At 40.7% G+C, this 12,699-nt stretch overlaps 1 protein-coding gene across 1 annotated transcript in view; it reads right to left on the reverse strand.

Moving 5' to 3' along the window:
- The window catches only part of CWF19L2 (CWF19 like cell cycle control factor 2), a 249,787-nt gene that overhangs the window by 45,331 nt on the left and 191,757 nt on the right, over positions 1-12,699 (reverse strand). Inside the window, exon 15 of the mRNA XM_089687297.1 lies at positions 101-256. Coding sequence (XP_089543423.1) covers positions 101-256 — 156 coding nt within the window. The remainder of the gene's footprint in view (positions 1-100; positions 257-12,699) is intronic.

Genomic DNA, 12,699 nt, shown 5'->3' on the forward strand with positions numbered 1-12,699 from the left:
TGGAAGTACTCTCCATTATGGCGAGACCTGCAAGCCCCAAAACTCACCAATATGTCACACTGAGCTGTACACGACCAATCTACAAAAAGATTATACCAACCTTAAAATATAATGGTGCCATGTCTCCTGTTTCCTTAGGAAGAGGGATGCATTCATATACTAGGTGGAAACGTCTCTTCATGTTTATATTCATTTCCAAAAATACACAGTCCAGTCCTTTCTCAGCAAACATCTTAACAAGTGCTTTACGGAACATCTAGAATGTGAAAAAATAGATGGTCTGTGAAATGTATCCAATCAGAACTTTCATTCACTTTTCAGCTTGTATTCAGTCTAGTTACTCTCACCCTGGAAAATTCTACTGTTGTCTCCACCTCTTCCATTTCACTATAGTGAAAAAAGAACTGAATTGCTGAAGTTCCTGAAGCATCCTGACGGTTATTTTTTCTTGATTTAAACTTGACCAACCATGTGGAGAAGGTGCACACAAATCAAAACATAAACAATGTTTTATTATTTTTATGTATTTTAATGATAGAGTTATGGAATGTGATAAATTAGAGAAAAAATAACACTCAGGTGAATTTATGTTTAAGCCAGTATTTTTTTTTTACTCAGAGGTCCATATTGAATAGAGGATGATAAGATTTTGGTGGAAAATGAGTACTCCACTTTACCGTTAATGTGACCTGGCCTAAGGTTAAGTTCCATGCACACTATAAGAATGGAAAAACGATGGATAAAAAAATGCTGATATTTATGGTTTTTCACTGCGTTTTTCCGTTTTTGTGACAGCATTTTGCCAGTGTTTAGCAGCGAACAGTGGTTTGTTAAGGAGTGGGTGGCTGCCCGTGTCCTTAAAGTGGAGCTCCACACAAAAGGGGAGTTCCACTTTAAAGATTGGTCCCCTGCTCCCCATTAAGGACTGGCACCTTTGGGGAGCAGGCACCTGAAATTGACAGGTACCAGCTCCCACTTCCGCTGCGATCGCCTAGGCGATTGGAAGTTGTCCTCCGCCCCTTCCTCCCTGTAGTCTTCTGGGACACATGACCCAGAAGACTACAAAACCATTCAGAAAGCGCAGTGACACTTGAGCATGTGTAGTGGGCACACTGAAGATGCCGGCGCCAGGAACACAGGACGGCCGGTGAAAAAACGGGCTGCGGGGAGGACGCCGTGGTTTCATGGGACAGGTGAGTGGCTGTTTTTGTAGCTGCTGACTTTTATTTTTTTTTTCACTGGAACTTTGTTTTAACTCATCATCTGTCGGTGGGATTAACCGTGACAGCCGAATGTAAACAAAATAATGCCATGAATTCTTTTTTTAAAAATGTGTGGAGCTCCCCCCAATCCTTACCAGGCCTTTCAGATCTGGTACAGATTTTAAGGGGAACCCCACGCCAAAAAAAAACCAAAATCGGTGTGCCCCCCCAAAAATAAATTTGCACCAGACCCTTAGTTCTGGATTTTTGAGGGGAGCCCCAAGCTAAAATGTAAAAAAAAAAAAAAACCGCACGAGGCCCCCCAAAATTCATACAAGACCCTCTGAGCATGCAGCCCGGCAGGCCAGGAAAAGGGGGGACAAACAAATGCCCTCAAAATGGGAGGAGTGCTTTGGGGCAGTGGGGGGGCTTGCCCTCCCCCCCAAAGCCCCTTGTCCCAAGACTACTAAGGTCTGACAAACAAACATGATAGCAACAGAGGTTGCAAATTCAGACCTGTCAGGGAGAAGGAGGTCTTTTAACCTTTAGCCTACAGGGTCCTTGGAGACAAGGCATCCTCAATAGGGACCACCAAGATTTTTGCTAAGGCAGGAAATGGCAGAGTTTACATACGAGAATGCCCATTGCTTTAGGAACTCCTCTTCAATAGGGTATTGTTGGGCAAAGTGTTTGGGAGGGATGAAAATATTTTCTTGCTGAAGGCAGAGAGAGATTTCTGTCATGGCACAGGCTACAGAATAGTGCCCTGGCTGCAAAAAAGAGCTGCACCCGATGCCCCTGGATTAAATCCAAGAGATGGGAGCATTCAGCACACTAGGCACCTTGGTTCTGAAAAATACCTCCATTTTTATTGAAAAAAAAAAAAAAAAAAAAGAACATTCCCCTTTGAGTGATCTATGTACACAAACTTGGTTACAGATTCCTACCTTTTGTTATTCTAAAGAAACAGCTGTATGTTTGTCTGTACCTGCAGTATTCAAATGGGGACAGTGACAGGGTCTGCATCCCTTTAGATGTGATTTCCCTTTCAGAGTTTCCCACCAAAAATGCCATTTTTGTTGCAGGGGATGCCCAAAATCTGACTTGTATCTTAGTGCAGACTTCAGGTAAAATCAGTAAGCCAATCACACAAACAGGAATTTATATTTCTGGAGGGTGAACACCATCTGTATACAGAACACCTACAGGTTGCCGTATTGCATTGCAGTTTACAGAAAATTACAGTGCTGCAGATTAAAAAAAAAAGGAAAATGAATTTTTAACAACATTGAAGTACAATTATTTGCATAGCAAATTAATATGTTATATTATGTCTTCTGGGTTTTTTTCCCCCACTAAAGTGGAGTTACCCTTTAAGGGTTGAAACCCTGACTTACTGCCATCTTCTGGGAAAGTGGGAAAATTGTGCAAAAAAAATGATAGTGGTTTGCTTCTCTCAGAGAAGATGGAAGATATCTATCACCTAGAGACTAGCAAAAAAAACAAACAAAAAAAAAACAAGGCTTGCTGGTAGGTGGTGGGAGTTACATTACAGATTTTACAGATTTGCTTGCCAGTGTCCAATAACCGCAAGGCAGTAGCAAATAGCCCAGCATCAGATGACTGATCCCGTAATGTACGATTAAGAAAGTTGATATTTGCATAGGCACTTCAGAACGGAGTAATCTCTGTACAAAAGAGATGGGTTTACGGCTTAAGCCCCATATACACGGGACACTTCTGAGCGATGGAAACTGACAGCTGGAAAACGTAGGTTAAAAAACATCTGTTTAGCCGCGTTTGCATAACACATTTATGAGCGTATATGTGCGTTTGCGTTTAGAAGCGTTTTTTAAAGATAAGCACAGGAGAACCTCCCAAATGCCCAGAATGCACTGAAAAGTGGTACATTATTAACGATTTCAGACAGAAAGTAGAAGCAGAGACAGCATATGTGTTGAGATTAGCTTAGGTGTGAGTTGCTCATTAACATTTCTTTTGTTTCCAAGGGTGGGAAAGGTGTCTAGTGGAGTGAGTCATTAAGGCCACCTGGCAGGGGGTCTTCATGAGGAACTTGAGGTGTGAATGGCCATTAACATCCTCTGTTCAGTGTTTTGCTCATCTGAGTACCTTGAAAACGCTTTGCATGCAATTTTCATGATGAAAAAAGGCTCTAGACAGCATCGGAAACTGGAAGAGTTAAAAACGTTTTGCGTTTGAAGCGCTAATAAAATCAACTGCTGAACGCAAGTTTTCTGCATTCACAAAAATGACTGTAAAACGCAAATGTCTGTAAATGATGGTAAACCAAGATGTGTACATGGACACATAGGAAAAGATTAGGGTGAGTTCAGGGGCTGCTGAAAAAAACGCTGAACAGCTCCTAAACGTGAGTTTATCAGCTGCAGTGTACATAAACCCTAATATGGTCAGCTACTGGATATAGCTTTTAGCTCCCATATTCGGTTTTCCACAGTTTTAATTAATTTCATCATCTGTGTCACTGCCAAAGAAAAACCTTTTTGCCGTTCTTGACTAATCTAGATGATTAAAGTTATGTTAAAAGCAGAAGAGAGAATATTTTGTTTAACACAGTTTGCGTCCATGCAGAACAGAATTTAATATTGTTTGTTGATGTTTATATCCCCCGTGTGCAAGGTTTACTAATCCCGCAATGATTAGACCGTATTTACCTGTTGTCATGTACACTTCCCAAGAGGAAAGTTAAACATTTGGATAACCTGAGACTCTAGTGAGCTTACCATAGGATTTGTTCTCAATGCACGAGCCTGAGCAGTAACCTAATAACAGGATGACTGCACAATTCTGTGTTCCTGCCAGTATTTACTACTGTGATTATAACAGAAAATGATTAGCATTGTGGAACTGGTATATAGGCCACACTTTGAATATAGAAAACAGTGAAGTTTTTTTAAGTAGTTTTTTTTTTTTTTAATTATTTACATACACCAATAAGCCATAACATTTTGACCACTGACAGTTAAGTGAATAACACAGATTGTGACAAAGACTCCTGAAAGTGAGTGGCATATATTAGTAGCAAGGGAACATGTTGTCCCTGAAGATGTGTTGAAAGCAAAAAAAAAAATGGGCAAGTGGAAGGATTTGTGTGACTTTGACAAGGACCAAGTTTTAATGATTGGGTCACAGCAACTCTAAAACTTTCCGGGTCTGCAGTGGTCAGGATCTACCAAAAGTGGTTCAAGGGAGAAAAACTGGAGAACCGGCAACAGGGTCACGGGTGGCCAAGACTCACTGATGTACATGGGGAGCAAAGGCTGGCTCGTCTAGTCTAGTCTGATCCAATAGAAGAGCTACTAAAGCTCAAATTGCTGAAAAAGTACTAGTTCTGAAAGGAAGGTATCAGAACATCCAGTGCATCACATGTGTATGGGGCTGTGTAGCCACAGACTGGTCAGGGTGCCCATGCTGACCCATGTCTACAGCCAAAAGCACCTACAATGGGCTTGTGAGCATCAGAACTGGACCATGGAGCAATGGAAGAAGGTGGCCTGGTCTGATTAATCACATTTTCTTTTACATCATGTGGACGAGATGGCACAAGGGTGCACTATGGGAAGAAGGCAAGCCGAGAGAGGCAGTGTGATGCTTTGTCTAGTGGAGTCTCCATGCGTCGATGGGTCAGAGCTGTTTTGAAGCCAAGGGAGGACCTACTAACTATTAGGTGGGTGGCCATAATGTTATGGCTAACTGGTTATATAGTTCTGCGTATTTTGAATTGTTCCACAGAGTACATACAACATTCAGATCAATCCTTTCCCCAAATTATCAAACCATTTTCCCTGCCACATTCTGACACTACCACACCAGGATTTATCTGAGTTAATTCCAAATAATGTACCTCTATGCATTTTTATTTTAGACATACAAAGAATAAATATAAATGTATTTAAAAAATACATTTTAAAAATGCTAATATTGCGATAAGAACACAATTTCCAACACTGCCATTTTTCCAGTTATGTGTCAGAATACTAGTATGAAACCACCAGTTGTGTCTGCATCTGCAGATCAGTGCAATACATTTAACACAATACAATTTCTTAGGCTAGGTTCACATCTGTGCACCCAGGTGATTGCCATGTCGGGAACTCACCTGTTCCCGCAGCTGCAACCAACAACACAGAAAAACATGCTGGATGCATACGGGTGCCATTAATCCTAATGGCACGCCGTACTCACTGGAAATTGCTCCCGCACTGGGAACTACACTGCACTTCCAGGTCCCATGTGGGCTGCAATTTCAGAAATGGTGCAGGAACATTTTCCCTGTGTTTCAGGAGGTATGGCAGCTGAATGATCAGACTTCTTAAAGTTAAAGTTTGGGCTAAGCAAATACTGTTTAAATACTGTATAAGAGCTATGTGTATACTTTTTTTGAATACTGTAGTGCTTTGTGTACAACTGTGAGATCTGTACAGTAATCGCGCATTAAAGAAATGTACCTTGCCCTGTACTTGAGTTTCCTGTAATAACAACCCTTGTGCAGGGTAGCGTGCCTTGTACTGTACTCTAATGTAATTTTGTGCAAAGCAGCCTGTAGTGGGGATTATTTGTATCAGCATACAGTGGGGCAAAAAAGTATTTAGTCAGCCACCAATTGTGAAAGTTCTCCCACTTAAAAAGATGAGAGAGGTCTGTAATTGGCATCATAGGTAGACCTCAACTATGAGAGACAAAATGAGAAACAAAATCCAGACAATCACATTGGCTGATTTGGAAAGAATTTATTTGCAAATTATGGTGGAAAATAAGTATTTGGTCATCTACAAACAAGCAAGATTTCTGGCTCTCACAGACCTGTACCTTCTTCTTTAAGAGGCTCCTCTGTCCTGCACTCATTACCTGTATCAATGGCACCTGTTTGAACTTGTTATCAGTATAAAAGACACCTGTCCACAACCTCAAACAGTCACACTCCAAACTCCACTATGGTGAAGACCAAAGAGCTGTCGAAGGACACCAGAAACAAAATTGTAGACCTGCACCAGGCTGGGAAGACTGAATCTGCAATAGGCAAACAGCTTGGTGTGAACAAATCAACTGTGGGAGCAATAATTAGAAAATGGAAGACATACAAGACCACTGATAATCTCCCTCGATCTGGAGCTCCACGCAGGATCTCACCTCGTGGGGTCAAAATGATCACAAGAACGGTGAACAAAAATCCCAGGACCACACGGGGGGACCTAGTGAATGACCTGCAGAGAGCTGGGACCAACGTAACAAAGGCTACCATCAGTAACACACTACGCCGCCAGGGACTCAGATCCTGCAGTGCCAGACGTGTCCCCCTGCTTAAGCCAGTACGTGTCTGGGCCCGTCTGAAGTTTCCTAGAGAGCATTTGGATGATCCAGAAGAGAATTGGGAGACTGTCATATGGTCAGATGAAACCAAAATAGAACTGTTTGGTAGAAACAAAACTCGTCGTGTTTGGAGGAGAGAGAATGCTGAGTTGCATCCAAAGAACACCATACCTACTGTGAAGCATGGGGGTGGCAACATCATGCTTTGGGGCTGTTTCTCCACAAAGGGACCAAGACGACTGATCCATGTACAGGACAGAATGAATGGGGCCATGTATCGTGATATTTTGAGTGCAAACCTCCTTCCATCAGCAAGGGCATTGAAGATGAAACGTGGCTGGGTCTTCCAACATGACAATGATCCCAAACATACTGCCCGGGCAACGAAGGAGTGGCTTCGTAAGAAGCATTTCAAGATCCTGAAGTGGCCTAGCCAGTCTCCAGATCTCAACCCCATAGAAAACCTTTGGAGGGAGTTGAAAGTCCGTGTTGCCCAGCGACAGCCCCAAAACATCACTGCTCTAGAGGAGATCTGCATGGAGGAATGGGCCAACATACCAGCAACAGTGTGTGCCAACATTGTGAAGACTTACAGGAAACGTTTCACCTCTGTCATTGCCAACAAAGGATATATAACAAAGTATTGAGATGAACTTTTGATATTGACCAAATACTTATTTTTCACCATAATTTGCAAATAAATTCTTTCCAAATCAGCCAATGTGATTGTCTGGATTTTTTTTCTCATTTTGTCTCTCATAGTTGAGGTCTACCTATGATGCCAATTACAGGCCTCTCTCATCTTTTTAAGTGGGAGAACTTGCACAATTGGTGGCTGACTAAATACTTTTTTGCCCCACTGTACAGGTATTATTTATATGCACATTTAATCCAGGACCATTTTCTTTAAATGTGATGCAGTGTGTGAACAGAAAGAAGCTGCCCCAGACTTTTACCATCTGAGTTTTCAGACAGTTGTTTTGCTGATGCTTGGAGGACATTGCCATGTGAAATAAGAGGATGCTGGAAATGTGCTAGTTAATATTACTAAATATTTAAAAATGTTTAAAAGGCTGATTCTGGGTTATAAATGTACTATATGAATATCTTATAGATGCTATATGGAGGAACAAAATAATTGCTAAAATTGAATTTTTGTACTCATCAAACTCATTTCCTTGGAGTTCATTAAAAAGGTATTAAACCCAGTGGAGGGTGGACTTTCCTTACTATCTACAGTTTTAGCATACATAATTGATTTGAGCATGTAGTTATTAAAAATGGACTGTCAACATATACATGTCAACAGTTGCTTAAAGCAGGATTAAACCCAAAACCAAAAATGTATTACATTGCATCTTACCAATCATTACATGTGGTGATTGCATTGCTTTTCGTTTTTAGGCAGTTTTGCCCTCTGTTTTCACCTGGTGATCTGGCCAGCAACACAACTTCTGTATTAGAGTGCCTACACTCTGAATGAAGGAGCACAGGAGCCTCTTTGGACAACAGCATTGTCAATAGGAGGGGAGGGGAGTATTAGATCTACTAGCAGAATTATATACTTGGAGCCAAACTCCAGCTCAGACTGGAGTTACACAAGCAGTTACAGCAACAGTTTTTGTTTTCTTTTAGGATAAAAGTTTTACATGAAAAAATACATTGAACCTTATCAGTGGTAAATGGTTTGTCTCAACATTCTTAACTGATATATTTGCATGAGAGCTTACTCATTTGGGGAACAGCAGACTTACTGGTCAGATCACCAGGTGAAAATAAAAGAAAGAAAAAAGAAAACTAAAGCAACCATCACATCTAAGAATTAGTAAGCTGCAAAATAATAAATGTTTGCTTTTGGGTTTAATACCACGTTAAATACACAAGATTCTGAGATCCGGTTATATTGCCTCCACAAGGATGTGGACACTGGCAAACACAAAAACAGTGACCAGTCTGGTATAACCTCCCCTACTTCCAGCATGTCTCTGTTTTATAACAAAGCAGTACCATAAGAAACACCATAAACACAGAGGGATGGGACTCTCAGTGAGTCCGTCAGTGAACACCAAAAAAAGATTTTATAGCGAGTACAAAAATCCAATTTTTCTCATTCATTGAAGGGCAGAAGATTGATAGACAACTGGGATGACCAAAAGCAGGCCAACAAAAGGGGAGATAAAGCAAAAAGTGAGGGTACAGCTGCACACTATTGAAGTCATACTGTAACACTTCATTCTATGTAGCTGGTTTCCAAATCTCAGTCCCCACCTTAGGCCATGCCTGGTTCATTTCACCATTACTGAGCTTAATCATAGAGGATTTAGCCCCATCAGGGTAAAATGCATCAGAGGGCGTGGCTGTACCTTCACTTTTTGCAATACATTTCAAACGGGATGAGCAGTGCGTCCAGCACCTGAAGAAACAATAGGACTTGAGGTGCAGCTTAGCAGAACTTTGAGCAGGGCATTCTGTCATGGGACTTCAGAAGGGTAGGTACCACAGCAAACAAAATGCTAAAAAACCCACTATAAACAACAGAAAAGTGGGGGCTGCATGCAGCTCGAAGAACTGAATGAAGGACCTTGAGCCCAAAGTATCAGTTGAGGACTGGACATCCACCTGGTAAAACTTATAGAATGTGTAAGCAGAAGACCAGGTGACAGCCTTGGGAAATAGTTGCTTGATGCCGTAAAGTCTCAGAAGCACTTACAGACCTAGTCGAGTGCGCATTTACAGGAAAGGATGGCACGCAATTATTAAAGTGTATGTTATCCCTAAAAATGAATATTTCATGAATGCTTCTGTGTGTCCATGTTGTTTGTCTAATGTGATAATTAAAAAATAACATTTTGCTGTGTTACAATGTGTGTTATTAGGAGTGTATTCACAGATACTTTAAAATCATAAGCTTGAAAGATGGTTTGTATGAACCGCTGAGAAGGGTGGAACGCAAATTTGGTTCCCTTTTGCAGGGACTATCAAGGATGACAAAAAAAAGCCAGTCTTTCAAATGAAAGCAGTGGCTATGAGGTGGACATTCAAAGATCAAACTACATCCAGGCAGTGAAAGGTAAACCTCTTCTGATATACCCGGACCGAGAGACAGAAGCACAATGTTGTGGTTTAGTTGCAAGGCCAAAATCACCTTAAGATCACCTTAAGATGAAAGAAGGCTCTAGGCATTTATACCACATTGTCCATGTGTAAAATTAAAAGTGTTCTTTACAGGAAAAAATAGTCGGTGTCTCATACCCATGTCTCACAGAGGTGGTGGTGACAGGGACTGCAAACTTGTGAGTAAGAGTGGAAAGGTGAATATCCCGGATAGGTTTAAAAGGTGGTTTTTGAAGAGACAAGTGAACCAAACTCAAATCTCAAGCAAGACTCTGCTCAAAGGTCCTAAATGCAAAAAGTTCAGTATCCACCCAACATAATATTTTTTTTTTGCACTCATCAAAAGAGGTCCTGCATCTGTGATGGTGGTCCTTGCAAGAAGTGGACTTCCTAACTTTCAGCATCATAAGAATCATAGATTTAGAGTGGCCCCCTTATTCAAGACCTGAAAGAGCTCACAAAGAGTCTTCCTTGGAGTCTGATCAGGTTGGAGTACTACATCTGGCTGGAACAATTTGGAGCTCTGAGTATTGCTGAAATAATCCTAGACCTGGACATCAGCCTGTTAAGCTTGTTGTTCAACCTGGAGATCCACATGCAGCGTACCCTGCCTGGAATAGAATACTTCCAGATTTAGGGCCCAGGAGCTGCCAGCTGAAAAAGTCTTGCTTTCAATTGTCCCCACCTATCTTGCCAGGTTAAAACCAAAGAGGAGACCACACCCAACATAACTAGAAATACTCTGTGGTGGTAAAGACTCAAGCAGGGGACAACTTTCCTGTGTCAGGCCTTTGAAAAAAAACACTGTAGATCCCACTAAAATGGTTAGTGAATCATAAGCTGGAGGCACATGCACAGTGGGACTACTCCTCAAGTGTTTGTGATCCACCATATTGCACCTCAAGCAGAGACACAGTTTTATTAATTTTTTTTTTTTTTTGTACACTCATTTAAACATTTTTTTTTTTCATTTAACTTTCACAAGGAGAACTAACCTGCTATATGATAGCTTTGAGCAGGTGACAGGTACTCTGTATTAGTCTCTTAAAGCCCTGATATCCCCACGGCAGTTAACCAAGCACAAATTGTGCTTGATTAGTTGCTTCCCTGACTGTAGCAGTCAGGTAAAGACAGTTCTGAAATCGGCAATGATTAAATCATCATCGCTTCCAGCTTTATTAGTCACAGGGATCGGGGAACAGATGTTCCTTCATCTACTCTGAGTTTGTGAATGTTATAGATGAAGTCAGGAAAAATTAGGACTCCGTAACAGTGTGAAACTATATCAGAGAAGCTTCATTTGTCTAATAAATGTAATAGCAAGCCTCATGTCAGCTCTTATCCTTACAGCTGTAAAATGAAATCAAAATTCACTTTAAAGAGCAATTTGTTTTCATCAGCCTTCCTCTGTGCTGCCTGTGACAGAAGGTTTTTTTTTTGTCTTACAAGAACCTACAAACTTTAGTGGTTTGGGACCCCAGGCTGCAGGGCTTAGATAGCAGGGGACCAACCAGAAGATCCTATCATGGACTGCTGGGCTCAAAGTAGCTTTTTCTTTCTTTGCCCTTTCCCATGTACTTTGTTCATGAAGAGTCCCCCACTGGATTCTACAACCACCACACATCAGCTGGTAAATATTTTAGTGAGGTTTTGACAAATAAACCAGAACTCCGGGGATAATCTTAATTGCACTGTTACATTGGTCCAGCTGGGGCAAAGGTTTGTCTGATGGACAGTTGTAGAAGAGGAAATCACTGTAGCAGTTGGCATTACTTCAGTGATTGCCACTATCTTCCAGGACCTGTGCTGAGCGGCTGCCCCACTGCACACTGACCATTGGGGGTTGCTTGCACTGCCATCATTCAAAGAACAATTTTTTTTAAATGAATACAAGGAGTTCTCTGATTGGACAAGCTGGAGATCATGATGTCGCTTTCCCACCTCTTCCAAATCAGAAGGTCTTGAACTATAAAAAAATTCAAGATTTTCTGTGAATGATGGTGCTACAGGACCCAGACAATTGTGGGTGTCCCTATAATAATGCCGACTACTGCAGTGATTGTTAGCTTCCCCATCAATCCATCAGGTATGAGATATGTATAATTACATTGGTCCAGGCTGGAGTTCAAACTGTGGTTCCTCATTTGCAGCTTTCTAGTTCTAGAGAAAGCTGAGAGGTAGTAGCATCTGAAATTGCATTCCTCTCCTATTGCCATTACAGAAGTTGAAAGTGGAAGCCTTGGCTTTGACTTTTTTCCTTGATCTCTAAGCAGCTGATATAAAGCAGTCAGTCAGTGCATTTGTAGCATTGAAGAATATCAGAGGATATTAGAGAAGCAAGAAAGCTAGCCTCTGAACCTTTTTCTCCAATATATCAAGGTTTTTAGACACATTTTTTTAATGCTGTTGCAGGTGTTTCTTCCTATGGGCATTAATATGAAATTTTAATCCCAGCTGATGTGTGTTGCTATTCTTTTTAATCAGTGTGTTTAATGTAACTGCACAGAAATGAGACATACCAGCAGTATTATTTTTATCTACTAAATTAACACAATTTTAGTCAACTAAAATATGACTAAAACTAAAATGTAATTTTAGTCAAAAGACTATGACTAAAATGAAATCAAAATTTTACATCAAAATGAATACTGGTTATATATGGCTACATCTGTGTCTGTAGTGCATGTTCAAACCTTAATACTATAAATAATAACATGTTATTAGATTTTTACTCCAGAAGTATAAAACGAGTTTGGAAATTCTAGAGAAATGCTTAAATAATGCATTACAATTTACCTAAACCCATTAGATTTTAGTTGACTAGTTGAAAAGAGATTTAACCTCTGTATAAGGTAAGGCTTTTTCACAGTAAGAGCTGTGAAAATGAGTATAAGATTTCCTCAATAACTAGTTTTGGCCAGCTCAATAGATTGTTTTTTAAACAAACTGGATGTATTCCTAAATGCACAAAATATAACAGGATATCAACATTAGGTAATACTAGGGATTGTTGATCCCTGGAATATCTAATTGC

The sequence above is a fragment of the Staurois parvus genome, unplaced genomic scaffold (genome assembly GCF_062004578.1).
Source record: "Staurois parvus isolate SC_StPar_1 unplaced genomic scaffold, SC_StPar_1.0 ptg000422l, whole genome shotgun sequence".
Classification (NCBI taxonomy): Eukaryota; Metazoa; Chordata; class Amphibia; order Anura; family Ranidae; genus Staurois; species Staurois parvus.